Below are 18,032 nucleotides of genomic sequence, written 5' to 3' on the forward strand. Positions count from 1 at the left end.
TCGAGGGATGTTAACTGCCCAGTGGGATAATGTTGAAATTCTTCAACCATTTAGAGATGCATATGATGATGAATTCATATTTGTTGATGACAACGCTCACCCTCACCGAGGTGCGTCAGTGGGGAGCTTCATGAGAGAGGTGAGAATCAACCACATGAATTGGCCAGGTAATTCACCAGACAAGAACTGCATTGAACGTGCATGGAACAGTTCGAAAATGGCTATTTTTGATTGTTCACAACCTCCACAGACACTCTCAGACCTCATTAGAGCTGTCCCGAAGGAATTGAACCTTCTGCCTCAAACTGATATCAATGTACAGATCGCAAGCATGCCACAACATGTCAGAAAAGTGATACAGGCAGCCATATATGCTACTCAGACAAAGTGAAGAAAAGACAACCTCCACTAAAAAAACGATAAAACACAATCACGGAATAGAACCAGATTTTGGGTGGTTAGGCCGTGTGTATTTGCAGAGTTTCGTCCAGACGTGCCATTTGAGCTCATCAGTTGGATTGGCACACCCCTCCAAGACTCTGCTTAGCAGTGGCAGACCAACTGCGCGGTCCTGTCGTGTTAGCAAGTGTCTGGGTGAAACTCGGCAAATGCACATGGCCTAACCGTCCTAAAGCTGGTTCTATTCCCGTGATTGTAAGATCTGTGGACATGAAAGCCATTTTTGAAATTGTATATCCATGGGGAGCACATATTTTAAAAACTGAGAATTCACTTCTCCTTAGCAGGTTAGCAATCCCCATTTGCTAACACGGTGGGACCACGCAGTTGGTCTGCCACCGGTAAGCCAAATGGCACGTCTGAGCGAAACTCTGCAAATTCGTGTGAATTTGGCCTAAATTTCTATAAAATAAAACTCAGAGAATTTCAGTAGGTGAATCATTATTTAATCCTTGAACAAATATGAGGGCCATCCCACAAGGCAATATTACTGTTCTGGACCTTTATGTTTTCTTGTGTATATAAATGGTATAAGTTACAGGATTGTGCATGACTGCAAAGAGATCTTGACACTTTGGCCTAACTACCCAAAATCTGGTTCTATTCCCGAGATTGTAAAATCTGCGGCCATGAAAGCCATTTTTGTAATTCTAAAAAACACAAATTTTAAACTTGTTCGTTATTACGGTTTGTTTGTTTTAGATGTTTGGAGAAAAATATTTGAGCTCTTAAAAGTTTACATTTCCAGGTCACGTCTCTCTCAGATACAACTGATCTACTCGCATATACACTCCTTGGTGTGATGAAGTGTAGTAACGTTATTTCTAAGTAGGCCCTACAGTGAATTAATAGTATGCGCAACATGGGAGAGTGCTGACAAAAGTGAGGGCAATTGAGCTAGACAAAAGAGTGGTTGAATGGCTGGCTAAATTTCTATAAAATAAAACTCAGAGAATTACAGTAGGTGAATCATTATTTAATCCTTGAACAAATAAGAGGGCCATCCCACAAGGCAATATTACTGTTCTGGACATTTATGTTTTCTTGTGTATATAAATGGTATAAGTTACAGGATTGTGCATGACTGCAAAGAGATCTTGACAATTTTGTGAGATTGACAGCAGGATGAAATGTCAGGTTGTAAATTTCAACAAAAGGAAAAGTCCTCTCAGTTTTAAGTAATGTGTTCAAAGGATGAAAGTATATCGCAGGTATCACTCTAGGTACTTGGGTGCTAATGTAAGGAAAGATTTTCATTGTGGTAATTACATTAACTAAAGGTTATAGATCTCTTCATATTATGGTTATGAGGGTATTTACGGGTTGCAGTAAGGATGTAAAAGAGCGGGCACATAAAGCTCTGGTAAGTTTCCAATTACAGTATGGCTCCAGTATATAGGACCCACACCAGAATTACTTGATATGAAAACTGGAAAAGATGCAATGGAAGGCAGCACAATTTGTTCTTGGTGATTTCGGACCGCCTTTGGGCTCGGGAGATTTAGGAGTAAGAAGATGAGCTGATTGACTAAGCAGTATGTTCCGAGCTGTCAGTGGAGAGATGGTATGGAATGACATTATTGGATGAATAAGCTTGAGTGCAGCTTTTAAAGGTAGGAAAGATTATAATATGAATATAAAGATGGAATTCAAGAGGACGAATTGGGGCAAATATACATTTGCGGGGAGAGAAATTAGGGATTGGAATAATATATAAAGAGAAACATTTTAAATCTTTTTAAAAATTCTTTGAAATCACTTAAGAAAAGTCTAGGAAAACATTTAACAGGGAATCTGCTACCTTCAGTACTGCCCTAAATGCAGATCAGTGATGATTCAATTGATTTGAAAGAATTTTTGCACAGTTTATATTAGTGCCTTTTGTATTTTGCTGTGTGCGCATACACTATTTGAGGGTATATACGACGAGAAACATCATGCATTCACCTATGCAAAAGCAACAGAACCATAACAATAGCACAAAGTTGTAATGTGAGATATGCTTGAACATGATGCGGCATACTCAGCACCAAAGAATCCAAAATTATTGTTGGGCCTATTATCCCTCTCTTGGATAGCATCTTCGGTCAGTTGCTAAATGTTAGATGGAGGATTAGTATAGTGGGAAATTCATGACATGCGTGTTCAACGAAGTTCATATCCGTAGAAAATGCCGGCCGTTCCATTCACGGTATGCCATGCATCTCAAGGAATTTATTGACCACTCTGGCTTGATGACCACAAGCATTATCATCCACTAGTATAGAGTACTCTATGACAGTGGCAACAAATCCTGTAACTACACGTTGCAGGATGTTTCTCTGTACAAATGATGATGATTCTTGTTGTTTAATGTGGCCTAACGGTTACGTCGCGCATTCCTATCTACGAAGTATCACCATAAAATTTGTCACAAATGGAACATAATAATTGCTTTTACACAGATAAAGTCTAAAATCTGCGGTAAATTAAGAAATATTTTATTTTTGGAGAATATTATGTATACCAACTTTACTATTTTACAAGTACTTTTGGTGCTAAGCTTACAATAAGGCACGTATGTCATCTATTTGTCTTTCACTTTCAACAGTTTCGTGTGTGATGTCTGTGTTCACTGAACTTCTTTGCTTTCGTTTCATTGCTTCAGTTGTCAATTTTCCTTCAAACAAAAATAGAAAAATATTCATTGGTCCAGGGATTATGCTATTTTTCTTTCAACAAAAATAATTTTGTAACATGGTCATTTGGCTCATTGAAGAGCGAAATAACATCGTGAATGCTGTTAACCTCCATTTTGCTGTTTGAACTGGCCGCTCTAGTCATATGGACAAAGATAATGATAACCCACAGACATAGCACTCCCATTCCTCAAGAAATTAACAAAAGACGGCGCCAGCAGCGGAATAAGACATAAAGGAGTTGTGTCTACAGGCCTTAAGTATGCATTCATATTTCTCTAACAACGACGGTATTTCTTAATTTACCGCAGATTTTTCACTTCATTTAAGTAAAAGCAATTATTATGTTCCATTTGTGACAAATTTTACGGTGATATTTCGTAGATAGGAATGCAAGACGTAACCTGGCCTAACATCTAGGTCATCATCCTCTAACGGTAAAAGGTGAAACGAAAAGTAATGATAATTAAAATTCTAAACGATATCCACTGAAGAGAATTTAAAACAAATGATTATGAAAAATGATTATGAATTTGAAATAATCAGTGGATCTAATTTACAATGCCTTATCTTCTTACAAAATGATAAAAATTAGATTAACGTACAATAGACCATTGCTTTGAAGTGAAATCATATATATCATTCAAGTTACGAAACACATTAGAACACAGAAAACATTACTGAAACAGAGTCAATAAAATAAAACGAACCGTAGTTAACAATGAAATTAAAATAAAAGCAGACAGGAAACTGACTTTTATATATGATAAAACAGGCCACTATCCCTCATAAAATGGATGACGAGGTCTGCTGTCTGCTCATCATCTCGTAGGATGAAGGAGATTGTATTCAGAAGTTTTAGACTACGGCACATTTCGGCCAAGTCCGCACAATCCGTAAGGATGTGTACCACAGAAAGATGGCCACCGGACTTATACACCATGGGGGCCTTCTCCCTTCAGTAAGTAGGAGTACGTTGCTATAATGTGGCCGAGCCAAAGACGACATAATACCACTGCTTCTTTCCAAGAAACCCGAAGGGAAGTCTTCCATACTTTTGAAGTTAATTTTATCATTATCAACTTATTTGTAAGAGGGGTGGCTTGCCACTCTATCTTCAAATGGAGCATAATCAAATGTCTCAGCTGAGAATGAATATCACTGTCTAAAATTATGTAAGGCATTGGCGGAAATGTGACCGCTTCCTTGGCAGCCTTATCAGCTAACTCGTTTCCCACTACACCCATGTGGCGTGGGAGCCTCAAGAACAAGATTCTGGGGCTAGTACTCCAATACCCGGCCAGCAGTTCCTAGATCCGCTGTACCAAAGGATGCCGAGGGAAACATGCATCGATAGATTGTAATGAGTTCAAGGAGTCGGTACACAGCAGAAAGTGCCAGCGTTCATTGGACAGCACACCCCACAGAGCTTCAAGGATAGCACAGAACTCTGCTGTGAACACACTATAGGTTTCCAGTAGAGGGAAAGGAAACCTGCTAATATCGACAACGAATGCAAGCCTACTTCCGCTTCTGCCCTCGAACCATTCATGTAAACAACTACTGGATCTGGATACCAGCCAACAATGGATAGGAAGAGCCTCCAATAAAGGGAGGGGTCCGTGTTCTCTTTTGGGCCGGAGTATAGATCCAGGATTATTTCAGGTCGTCGTATTAAATCCGAAGGTACCTTACTTGGTTGTCTGACAAGACAAGGAACACGAAAAGTTTACACAGACAGTTAGTGAGACAAAGAGATTTGTAACTTCCTGCATACATAGGACCTTTTGTAAGGCTTGAGGAGAGGAATTACTACTCTATCTCGCGGTTGTGATGAAATCTCACCCTCTATCCAGATTTTGTTGAACACCCCTAGGAGTTATATGAGGCTATCCTCGCTGAGGTGTTTGAACATCTCATTATGGACATTATCTGTTCCGGGAGCCATGTCCTTGCAAAGCGCCAAGGTGCTACGGAGTTGACGTTCCATAAAAGGCATATTATAGTTATCAGAAGCTTGAGTGGCGAAACTAAAATGACGATGTTTATCCTACCACTTCAGAGCCAGGAAATCACGTTGGTGATTCTCGGAACCAGACACATCTGCGAAATGTCTTGCTAGATGATCAGCAACCGTGGGTGGATCAGTGACAATACTACTTTCATTGAAAACTCCTGGTATTGAGGATAGTCCTTGTACTCTGGAAATACATCGAAGTTCTGTCAACACTTGAAATGGTGGTATATGCGATGTAATAGACGACACATATCTTTCCCATTAAGATTTCTTACTCTGTCAAAAAAGAACTCGTGCTTTAGAGCGAAGATTTTTAATGTACCGAGTTGGCAACAGTAGGCTGCCTACGATAGCGATTATGAGTGTGGTGTCATTCTTTTATAGCTGATGCAATATCGTTGAGGAGTCCCAGGAAATGATGGAATGAACTCTTCAGCAGCAGCAAGAACAACTTGTATGATATAAGTTATGCCATCTACACTCTGGCTATTCGCTTCGTTAAACACAGTTAGTGATGTGAACTTTGGCCAATCAGCTCATTTATGAATCCATTGGCAAGGAGTCTCAATGGACTTCTGTTTCAGCAAAGTAAGAATAATAGGGAAATGGTCACTGTCACAGAGGTCATCGTGTACATCTCACCGAAGCAGGGGAACGAGCGCTCAGCCGCACAGACCAGCATCGATGCAAGAGAAGGAGCCGTGCACCACACTGAAATGTGTTGGTTCTCCTGTATTCAAAATGCATAAATCTAGCTCTCTTATTAACCATTCCAAATCCCTTCCTCTGTGGCAAGGCACTTTAGAGCCCCATAATGGATGATGGGCATTAAAACCACCCATTAAGGGGAATGGAGGTGGAAGCTGGTCTATAAGATCAATTACAACGTTGACATTAAGAAGCTGGCCTGGAGGGAAGTAAACATTACATATTTTCGCTATGACAGACAAAAAAGCATGTACCACTACTGCCTCCAGCCGGCTTCTTAGTGGAACCTCTTCACTGAAGGTCTCAGAGGAAACAAAAATACCAACGCCACCAGGAGCCCGGTTGGCATAATCTCATTCTGTCAAGTATAGTCTAAAATTTCTCAAAATGGCATGATGACCTGGTCTGAGATTTGTTTCTTCAATGCAGACAATACTCGCCACGAACTGACTAATTAGCTAGTGCAGCTCTGTAAGATGTCTGTCACAACCATTACAATTCCACTGTAGCAGTGCCAATATGTTGACCAAAAAAGTGATAGTTTATAAAAAGTGAGAAGCTACTTAATCTATACTTACATCCCCATCTGAAGATGGAGATAAATGCACACCTTGAGCTTCATCAACCTTCTCTGGGTGCTGCGTATCCTTCTACGAGAGAAGTATGCAGTTTTTCTAACAGGAACATCTGATGGCGCTGACTCAGACCCTCAGGATGGAGGGCATGTCCTCATTTACACGTGGGGTGAGAGAACACCTGGCAAGGGTGTCCTTCTTCCCCGCCTTTGTTTCTTGTTTAGATGGGCTGGGAGGTACATTTCCTGGCCCGATGGACGATGCCGCCTCCACCGGCTTGGACGCAGCTTTCACCGACCTCTCGATTGGGAAGGAGACTTTGTCTTCTTACCCTGTTGTGCCGGCTTAGGTTTCTTAGCCGATACAGATTTGTTTGTGGTCGAAGGCTGGGATCGTCCCGCCTTCCAGATTTTACTCTTTGCGACATTGCTGACAGGAGAAACTGCCGCCTTGGATGCAGCGATCTTCTGAGAAGGTTTTGCTGATGTAGATGGTGAACCTGGTAGAATCTGTGCTATAATGCTGAAGTCTAGTCTCTTGGCAGGAGCATTCATAGAATTAAACTTACGGTGTGCTTCCTGGTAGGAAAGGCCATAGAGTGTCTTGATCTCCTGGATCTTCACCTCACCGATATATACCGGACAGCTCTGATCTTGAGGAGAATGAAGACCAGGGCAGTTAGTGCACTTTTAACGAGGTGTGCACTCTTCCACGCCATGAGCTCCTGTTCCACATGTACCACATACCAGACTGATTTGAACAACGAGATACCGTGTGTCTGAATCTTTGGCATTGATAGTACAGCATGGGGTGGGGGGTGGGATGTATGGCCTCACATCGCAATGATAGATTGTAACCTTGACTTTCTCTGGCAACACTGATAATTTGAAGGAGACTATGAATGTACCCGTGGCAATGTCTTCACCGTTGACTATGTGCATAATGCGCCAGACATGTGTCACGCCACAGTTTTTCACGTCTTCCATCAAATCACCGTCAGTGTTCAAGATGAGATCAGATGAGATGAGATGGAAGATACCTCTATGAACCAGATTCAAAGTTATGTGCTGTTCCATTTCAATGGGGATTTCGCCAAAGTGGTTGCACTTGAGCAACTGATCATCTTGATGTGCACAGCGAGTCTTGAGCAGAAAATTACCATTGCATATTTTCTTTAAGTCTTCTAATTCAGTGTAGTCACTTTCAGTGTGTCTACTGAACAGGATAGACTTTACCAGCTTAAAATCTTGCCCACTGGTTTTGGTAGCATCCAGGAATCTAGAGAATCTGGAACCCAAACTAACATACTGTGCTTTTTCCCAGGTTTGCCGCCCCCCCTCCTGAGGGAATCAAATGTTAAAGGCTTAGAAGGTGGACCACACTTGGCAGGCTTAAGATGTTTCGAAGCCATGCCTGAAATCATCCTCCCCGAATGCCACCCACTCCGATCAGGATAACCGTGGATGTATTCAACCATTCCCATCCACAGGGGTCCAACAGATGGTACCAAAGCCACAAACTATTTCCATGCCCAGGTCAGCTCTTTTAGTCGCTTCTTACAACAGGCAGGGGATACCATGTATGTATTATTTGTCTGTGTCCCCCACCCACAGAGGTTTTTCTCTGTACATCAGTCATGTTACTCTGGAAAAAATTAGATGTGTGCACCAGCCAACCATGATCCCACCGCATAACATTATGAAAATGGTGCTCCAGGATGAAGGGCTCATTTCATCTCTCATTGGATCGTCTCCAGACTCTAACGCTCCTGTTGTATGGGTGCAAGTTTATGGTGACCTCATCAGAACAGAGTGCATTCTTCCACTGCTCCTCATGCTACGGGCATACAAGCTGCCATATGGTGTGGATTGAGAGGAGCTTGCGCGATAGTCCTCCATGATGTCAGTCCTCCACCATGCAGCCAATTTTGCACACTCTGATCTGATATATTCATTCCAGTGCCCTTCTGAATATCTTAGCAGAACAAGCTGGCAGTGGCAGTGGAGCTACAACTTGCTGAAAGTAACAAATACTGATCCTCCATGTGAGTTGTTTTACATGGATATCCAGTCCATTGTTCATAGCAACAGTCTGTGGCTTCCCAAACTCCTTCCAAACTCCGGAGACAAAACTCTGATACTCTAACACCAGTGGTGACATCCACTTGTTGCCATACTTCTTGCAGTGATGTTGCAATTCTATTGCAGTCATTAGCAGAAATGGACTCTCATACCACATTTATCTCAGTCTTAAGCATGCTTCTATATACCACTGACTTTATAAGTAATGTTTTGAAACTGAGCGACACGACAAACGCCTCCTGTCAGATAAATACTGAATATGATCTTTGTTTAGCATCACTATGTGTCGCAGATATTGGCCTACAGTGCATACCGTAAACATGTCTGAGCTACCGTGACATAGAGCCTTCCGTTGAAATAGTAATTTGCAAAACTACTTTTGAGCACTGTAGTCTATACATAGAATCACACTGCCATCAACATGATATACAGTAACTCATATACTGTATTTGGAATAATACAAAATGTTGTACCCACTTGGAGGTCTGAAGAGGAAATATCAATAACACGAAATTAGGAATAATCTTTGTTTTTGCAGTAAACGTTCTTTTTTTTTTTTGCTAGGGGCTTTACGTCGCACCGACACAGGTAGGTCTTATGGCGACGATGGGATAGGAAAGGCCTAGGAGTTGGAAGGAAGCGGCCGTGGCCTTAATTTAAGGTACAGCCCCGGCATTTGCCTGGTGTGAAAATGGGAAACCACGGAAAACCATTTTCAGGGCTGCCGATAGTGGGATTCGAACCTACTATCTCCCGGATGCAAGTTCACAGCCGCGCGCCTCTACGCGCACGGCCAACTCGCCCGGTAGTAAACGTTCTCTTAGTGGATTATGTTCATCATGAACTCTTGGTGTGTTTGGATCAGACAGAATTCTTGAAATAAATTACGTTTCCTTTTGCTACTTCTTTTAAATTACACCAACACACACGTCTTAAGGCAAGCCATAGGAAAGGGCTCGGAATAGGAAGTAAGTTTTTTCTGCTGGTGGTTTAATGTTTCACTAACACATTGTAGGTTATCAATGACACAATGTTGGAAAAGGGCTAGGATTGGGAAGATAGTGGCCATGTCCTTTATTAAGGTACAGTCCCAGGATTAGGCTGCCTTGAAAATTGGAAACCATGGAAAACCATTTTGAGGACTGCCAATTATTGAATTCAATTCCACCATCTCCAAAATGCAAGCTACACGAAAACTAGCCACATGACCAACTTGCTAGGTACGGAAGGAAGCGACCATGACCTTATTTAAGGTACAGCATTTGCTGGAGTCAACGTGGGAACCAGTGAAATCCATGTTCAAGGCTGCTGATGGTAGGCGTTCGAACTCACTCCCAAATGGAAGTTTGCAGTTACACGGCCCATACTGTGTGGCCAATTCACTTGGTATACAAAGAACTGATTGGATATGTATTAGGATATGTTTCACACACAATGTATTAATAAGCTTCCATAATATATTCCCGAGTTATCGTGATTACTGAAACAGAGGAGGAAAATAAAGAGGACTGAAACGGCATTGTAACTTAGAAATCACAGTTTTACATTGTTTTTCCTACTTTTAATGTGACAGTTCTTCACAATTGGCATTTACGTCGCACTGACACAGATAGGTCTTATGGCGACGATGGGATAGAAAACGGCTAGGAGTGGGAAGGAAGTGGCCATGGCATTAATTAAGATAGAGCCCCAGCTTTTCCCTGGTGTGAAAATTGGAAACCATGAAAAACCATCTTCAGGGCTGCCGACAGTGGGGCTCGAACCCACTATCTCCCGGATGTAAGCTCACAGCTGCGCAATCCTACCCACATGGCCAACTTTCCCGGTGAGACAGTCCTTCACTATAAGCCAACTAGTGAGCAAGAAGGCTAAAATATACATACACAGTTATATATACCTACTGCAACCTACCAAAGCAGGAAAGACAAGAGTAATGTTCTTTATCTTCCTAAACAACGACAAAGTGAAGGAAATAGAACTGACATACCAGAGATAAATCAGCAAGTTCTTACTTTCAGTACATCATATTTTACAAGAAGAAAATTTGCACCCTGTCCACAATATCCTTGAATTTTACTGAATTAAAACTGGTTCCATTGAATTGTAACAAAAGCTGACAAAAGTGAGAAGAAATTTTACATAAATTCGAAGTAAGACATATGATAGCAATGGCATTGATAGCTGACAAGAAGAGGTACAAATATTGGCAGGAGGGTATTCATTATGAAGGAATGACCCCCATGAATTAGCGGAAAGAAATTTAATACTTCACACGAATAAAATAGGGAGTCATGTTATGCAAATTAATGAGTAAAAACTATTCAGAAAGTTAGTGAGTCTTGATTAAGAATATAAGAGAAGTAGAGGTAACCTAGAAGGAAATGAGTAGGCTCAGACTTAGTACTTCATAATTCCATGATGAGAAGCAAAGGAAAGGCCACACTTATAGCCAAAAACTGAGAATTGTGGAAGTTTGCAGTTCATTTAAAGAAACGTTTAGTCAGAATATTGAAGGGCATAGTAGCCTACAATTAAAGTATGAATAACAGATATAAGAAAAGAATTAAAGGAGCTAAAAGGGGGTAGAAAAATAATAAAAATGAAGAAAGTACTGTAAATTAGTTCACAACGAAAATACACACATTAGAAAATATATTTTTATTCTACCAGTAAAACAGGTACATTTATTTCACATCTCTTTGAAAACAAAATATCTAAACATAAAACTTTATTACATATATAGTAAGTTACTCTTTAAGAGAAATGTTTCTTGAGCATTTCAACTTGATTTTCATTTAATCATAGGGTATGAAATTTATAATGCTTTTCACTGCAAAATATGTAATTATTGGAAGTACATTACACATTAGACTAGATGTTATATAGAAACTTTGCAATTCTCTCTTCAAGGTATAATGGAATGTTCAAATTTTATCACAGATACCTTCTCTTTCTAAATGAATGAATACTGTGATCAATACTGAAGCTTGTATCATTACCAGGATATCATTTAAGTGACAGGTAGAACAATAAATTCATATCATTAATCTTTCAGGTACTCTCTTACTGAAGACAATCAAATCAAAACTTAGAAGTGTCTCAGTTCATTGCTATAGGGGAACCTGTACTAACTTGCTAGATAATATCAAAATATAGTTAACATTTTTGAAAAGGGTAGCAAAATATAACTATATAGTTAAACTACTGGTCCTGCAGCAAATATTAATTTCAGACTAGAACAAATTTAAATTGCTACCCACCTCAAGAAAATAAGGAAATGTCACTTCTCCATTCTATAGATGCTTAGAAGGAAAGAGTGTACAGAACTTAGAAAAATACTCAGGAAAGAATTCAAAGAAATGATTTACTTGTAGGGTAATGTAGTCACTGAACTGGCTTATTATCTTGGGATCACTGTTTTATATCCTCTACACCCACAAGTCTCAAGACTTTATAGAATACAATGTTATAGTCTTCATCTGTATATTTTCTACCTGCAAGATGCTATTTGCCAGCATGGAGTATGAGGTATCCAGAGAGGCTGAATAAGAAACTCTAGTAAATGACTGTCACAGTGATTAGTCTAAATGAAACACACTCACATTCAAGCTTATAGACGGTAAATGTAAAAACAAGCATGACTGTGCTTAGACCGAAGATATATGTATGTAGCAATATACCCACTGTTGCTTTTGATTACTTGAGGCACTATATTCAAACAAGTTTTCTACTGTATTTCATTTCAACTTTCACTTTCATGAGGAAGTGGGGAGGCATATTTGAAATAATACTGGGAAAGGAAAAGCGAAACATCCTACAAGAAAATTTTCTAGCTCATTTTTCATCTTTTATTCTGTTTAGAAAGAGGTCACCGACTATTAAAACTAGGCAAGACTTAGCCATTATAATAGTGTCTAAGTACCATAATTTTTGAAATGGGAGATATAAAATGAGTTATACGTAGTAGAGTAATCAACCTCTTAAATTAAATGAAATTCTTAAATTCCTCTCTAATATTTTTCTTCCCATGAAGTGTCTAAATTCAACACAGAAAATTAATTGAATTTTTAACTGTGATGTGATCTGTTGGTTTTTTTATCAAGTAGCCTAATACCACTACATTTAATTTTTAAGGAATTAAGTTATCAGGAAACAACAGAAAATAGGACCAAAGAGGAAAAGTTAAAACTTTCAAGAAGAAGATGTAGCAACAATTTCCTTCAATAATTGTATGACTAATGCTCATTGTAGTATCATTTACAGGCTGAAGAGAAACACTCAACATGAAAAAAATTGAAGAGAGCATAAACCTATCAATGTTCATAAACTGAAGTGTAGCTCTGAAATAATAGCATAACTGATAAACTGGTTACTATATAACAGACCACTATTTGTGAAAACCAATGGGTAGTAGGTATTTCATACCAGGATTTAAGCCACATTACATAAATGGACTACAGGGAGAAACTTTTTATAAATGATTGGATTTAATTACTATGGAATCTTCCTTTCATGAACATGTGATTTCCTACTGTACTACAGACTATTTAAAAGCATGCTTTACAGAAATTGTTTTCTTGCTAGTTGCTTTACGTCACACCGACACAGATAGGTCTTGTGGCGACGATGGGACAGGGAAGGGCTAGGAGTGGGATGGAAGCTGCCATGGTCTTAATTAAGGTACAGCCCTGGCATTTGCCTGGTGTGGAAATAGGAAACCACGGAAAACCATTTTCAGGGCTGCCGACAGTGGGGTTCGAACCTACTATCTCCCGAATACTGGACACTGGCCGCACTTAAGCAACTGCAGCTATCAAGCTTGGTTTACAGAAAACTGAAGCAGATGCTGTTGACAGGAAAACTGAATAGTATTGTTTTTATTATTTTAATAAAAAATAATAGAAAAGTACTGAAATATTAAATTCACCTTACAAAATAAGATATAGTAGCCTGCTGTTGTTATTCATGGGGTTCTATTTTTTGTACTCTAAAAATTCTGAAACACCAATGATCCACTGATTCCAAGATATGCTTAGGTAGAGGTACAGATAATGAAAATACATATGACAAGAATATCAATAGATGATATTATGAGCACATAAATACCACCATAAACATCTCCTAATGTAACCCCATTCCTAACTCATTTTTCATAATATTATTTCAATTTCTATTGAATAACTGAAATGGTGTCCATTCAGCAATAAATACTAATACAATAAATATATATCACATTTCACTAGTGAATTACACAGCCACTTGCCATTCCAGAAATATCAAAGACAAGACAAATTACATTGGCAAGCAATACAGTTTTTATAGCACAATATCCTCACTTCAGTAGCAACTTCCATTAAAAAAAGTGAGATTAATGTACGAGTATATATGGAACAAATCATCATAAATACTTGATTATAACAATGCAATACACATTAAAATCACTGAAATTCTCTATTTTTAATAAATAAAATTTATGAAATTCCAGAACAGGTTCCCCACACTATTTCTCCTTCTATACCCTTCCTTTCTATAACTTTGGTATCATGTTTCCTACACTGATTCTGCAGTTTTCCTTTCTAAGACTTTGGTATATTTCACAGCCTACTTTATTATTCTTCCCTGGAGGACTTTCCTCAGTTCTATTTCATGAATCTGAAATCAAATCATAAAAGTTGGAATTAAAATTCATATCAGAGATGTAGCACAATTTGCTTTCAATTAATATACTGCTAATCTAGTGCGAAAAATGGAAAACAAATAGCACAAATGCACATATCTGAAAAATCAATATTTCTAACAGCTGCATAAAAAGTAAACACCAATGATTTACACTATAACAACAATCAATAATGAGTAAAACTCTTTAAGCCAAACTTCATATATATGATTTAATAATCATCACTTTCAGCATAAAGAATAATTCTTTCATAGTTTAAACATACAACATGCCATTCCTTGTACACTAAATTAGAGGAGGGTAATTTTAATGCTATACATTCCCATGCAAATAAGAAGTGCAAAATAATAAGTGAAGAATAGGAAAGACGTGGAACCAGTATTGTATACTGCTTTCAATGGTAATTTGAAGAAAGTGTCAGAAAAGGTTAAACTTTTAACAGTTTAAAGAGGATCGACTTTGAAATTCAGTACTTCAGCTCCCTGGAATGGTTTTTGCAGGCAACCAGTTACGACAGCAAGATTATTTAAATTCCATCATTATTTCTGTCAAGAGCAATTTGGTTACACAGAGACTCTGAATATTTAATTATCAATTAATAATTAGCCAAAGTATCCATGAAACAGGAGTTCTTGTATTGTTTGGGTATCTTATGATAGACTTGATAACAGATTATGGCTGTAGTTAGAGGCAACCACAAAATTAATCATAAGTAGGCCTATACCTGCCGTATGAGTGGAATGGGGTAGATGATGAGAAAAATATTTTGTTGGTTACATCGGAGTATTTTTTAAAGAAGGGAGCCTGCTGCTAAGTAGAATACATATCTGGAATCTTTAACTTGGTAAATATCAATGAACATGATTAAGACTGCATTTTCAGTATTTCACATTATATTGTCATATTAGCAATCAAAGCTACAGCATACTGTGGCAGTAGGTAGTGAAACTGCATGTACCAAATTTAATCAGAGACTCTGACAATCTACATTAAAGAAACATTATTCGCAATTGCTTTTATGCTTCAGTTTCTCACATTTCATTACACAGCATTCCACTACTAAATCAAACAAGTAATATGCATGTAAAAATGATCACACACAATGTGTTTATTTATTCTTCATTACCAGTTAATAAGCAAACCACCCACTACTGGTGGGAATATTCCTTCATAGTTATCTTAATAATCAACTTCATGCATACTTGTGTAAAACTATGTAATGGAAGTAGAATGTTTTGGCTCCGTCTGAGAAATACAATAAACAATGTTGGAAATAATGTATTCGAGGAACGACCAATTATTTAGAAGATGGGTTAGGGATGGTAAGGGTATAAGCATACCATGTGATGGATTCAGTGGATAGAAAACCCAGTCATTCTGACAACAATTTAATTTCTTTTTCTTATTTTGCTTAACGTCACACTGACAGAGATAGGTATTATGGCGACGATGTGATAGGAAAGGCCTAGGAATGGGAAAGAAGCAGCCGTGGCGTTAATTAAGGGACAGCCCCAGCTTTTTCCTGGTGTGGAAATGGGAAACCACTGGAAACCATCTTCACGGCTGCCGACAGTGGGATTCGAACCCATTATCTTCCGGATGCAAGGTCACAGCTGCGCTCTCCTAACCGCATGGCCAGTTCGCCCGGTAATTTAATTTTAATACCATATTTGATTAATAAAAATGTATAAATATTTAATACAATTTAACAAATAGTTAAATATGATTCGAATTGAGCCGCCCTGTTGTATCGCCACCTAGAAGCAGCCATCTTTTGTTCAGTTCAGTTTGAGCCAGTCACCTGATTTATTCAGACAGATTCATTGTATTAAACTCGTTTCTTTTCGTATTTCAGTCAACCTGCACTCTAATATAAGGTGCATCATATTTCATTTCATAATCCTCAGCCTCTGGTTATGGGCCCAGAGCCGCGCGTGAGGAAGTGACATTATAGAAAGACCCAAAAGTATGTTTACGCTATTCTGGAACATCCCGTGATGTGGCGAGAAAGAACAAAAATGGCGTTGTATATGTTAACGTGTACCGAAATGCTTTTAAAAGACAATTTTGATACATGGAAAATCCATATGAAAGCATCACTCATAAAAAGTCTGTATGGATCTACGAAAGTGGTTCAAAACTAAAGTCTGGAGCCAAATCCAGAGAACGCAGCTGTAGTGATGGCATGGGAATTATTAGGTGTAAGGCCATGTTGGACACTCTTCTGGGAATCTTTTCAACTGAGTTGTAACAGGTGAAAGACTGTGCGACATCGAGAATACTTTGGCAGAAAAGCCACACTTTAATTCAAATGACTTGGTGTCTACCGATTCAGTCTGGCCTTCAACCTTTATTCTGGGCAGAATCAGTGTCAACTGTGAATCGAATGGGAATCGCCACCAAACTCCTGCATTGGATGGAAATATCCCCTTTGAAGCATGGATAGGAGAAAACCTGATGTGGGGAACTTTCAGGAATTTGGTTCATTTGTCTTCTGTTTGAATCGAACCAAGAGCACAGGCAAGTTTGACCCACATGTGCGAAAGGGCATATTCCTGGGCTTTGCTGTGGGTTCCAAGACCTTAAGAATATGGATCCCTGAGGAACATCCACTGGAAATTTCGCGCGACGCTCACTTCTTGAAAGAGCTTTCAAAAGTGGATGGTCATCATTATGAGGATTTCCACACAGAACAGATGACTACTATCGTCGAGACTGTTGATGATCTGAGCAGTGATGAGAGAGCAGAGGAACTTGTTGACAATGGAAACGTTTGACGTTGTTGTGAATAGGAATGACTCGATCAACGTTCAAGTTCAGCAAGGTGGTATACAATCAAATTTGACAGATTCAGAAGACGAACCGGACTTCTTGGGCTTTGATGTGGATCCAGTTCCAATTGAAATTGCAATGTCAACAAAGCGCAGGCTCGGTAGGCCTAAGAAGGTTCTCACGGGAAATTCGTAGAGACCAAGGAAGCACCAGGTTACTGAAGAGGAAGTCGGAGATCACCCAGATGTCGCGTGCATAGCGGAATTTCCAATTAAGTCCAAAATCTCTGGTCCTGATGAAGAAAAGTGGATGCAGGTTATAGTCAATGAGTGTTTCACAATACTGAAGAACGATACTTGGGACTTGGTGGAGAGTACGAAGAATTGTTCAACTGTCGGGAGTCTGAGAGTATTGCAAAACAAATATGCCGCTGATGGTTCTATAACTAAACGGAAAGGCTAGTATTGTTCTATGCTGGAAACTCAGAGGAAGTAATGATCCGTACGGATTTCTGGAGGAGTATTTTCAGATTAATGATTTGGGTGACATATCGTACTGTTTGGAAATCAAATTCACTTGCACTGATTCGAAAATCACCATTGGTCAACGAGGATACATCTTGGACATACTCAATCGCTTCTGAGTATCACCACGGTGCCTAGTCTCCCACGCCACTTGATCCACGGACAAAGCTATCGAAGATGGACCATCGAGGATGGAGAAAAACCGGCGTACCGCAAGCTCGTCGGCACACTTGTGTACCTGTCTGTTGGAACGCACCCCGACATACCTCACGCAACTGGTGTTCTAAGTCAATTCAATGACTGTTTTGGTGCCAGCCATTGGCAGGCTGCGAAATGTCCGCTACGTTACCTCAAAGGAACACTGGACTTAGGCATCACCTTCACAGCGACAGGGGGCAATCTACCTGGTTATGTTGACACTGACTAGGCTGCGTACATTGATGACAGGAGATCAACACCGGTTAAGCCATCACAATAAGTAGAGGTCCTGTTCCCTGGGAGTCACAAAGCAGCGCACAGTTGTGCTTTCGTCTACAGAGTC

The 18,032-nt window shown here is 39.4% G+C and overlaps 1 protein-coding gene across 1 annotated transcript in view; it reads right to left on the reverse strand.

The window, feature by feature from the left end:
- Positions 1 to 11,199: 11,199 nt before the first annotated feature.
- Positions 11,200 to 18,032, reverse strand: part of LOC136863719 (uncharacterized) — a 464,789-nt gene continuing 457,956 nt past the window's right edge. The window contains exon 13 of the mRNA XM_067140077.2: positions 11,200 to 14,170. Within this exon, the coding sequence (XP_066996178.2) occupies positions 14,158 to 14,170 (13 nt within the window). The 3' untranslated portion in view covers positions 11,200 to 14,157. The remainder of the gene's footprint in view (positions 14,171 to 18,032) is intronic.

The sequence above is a fragment of the Anabrus simplex genome, chromosome 2 (assembly GCF_040414725.1).
Source record: "Anabrus simplex isolate iqAnaSimp1 chromosome 2, ASM4041472v1, whole genome shotgun sequence".
NCBI lineage: Eukaryota > Metazoa > Arthropoda > Insecta > Orthoptera > Tettigoniidae > Anabrus > Anabrus simplex.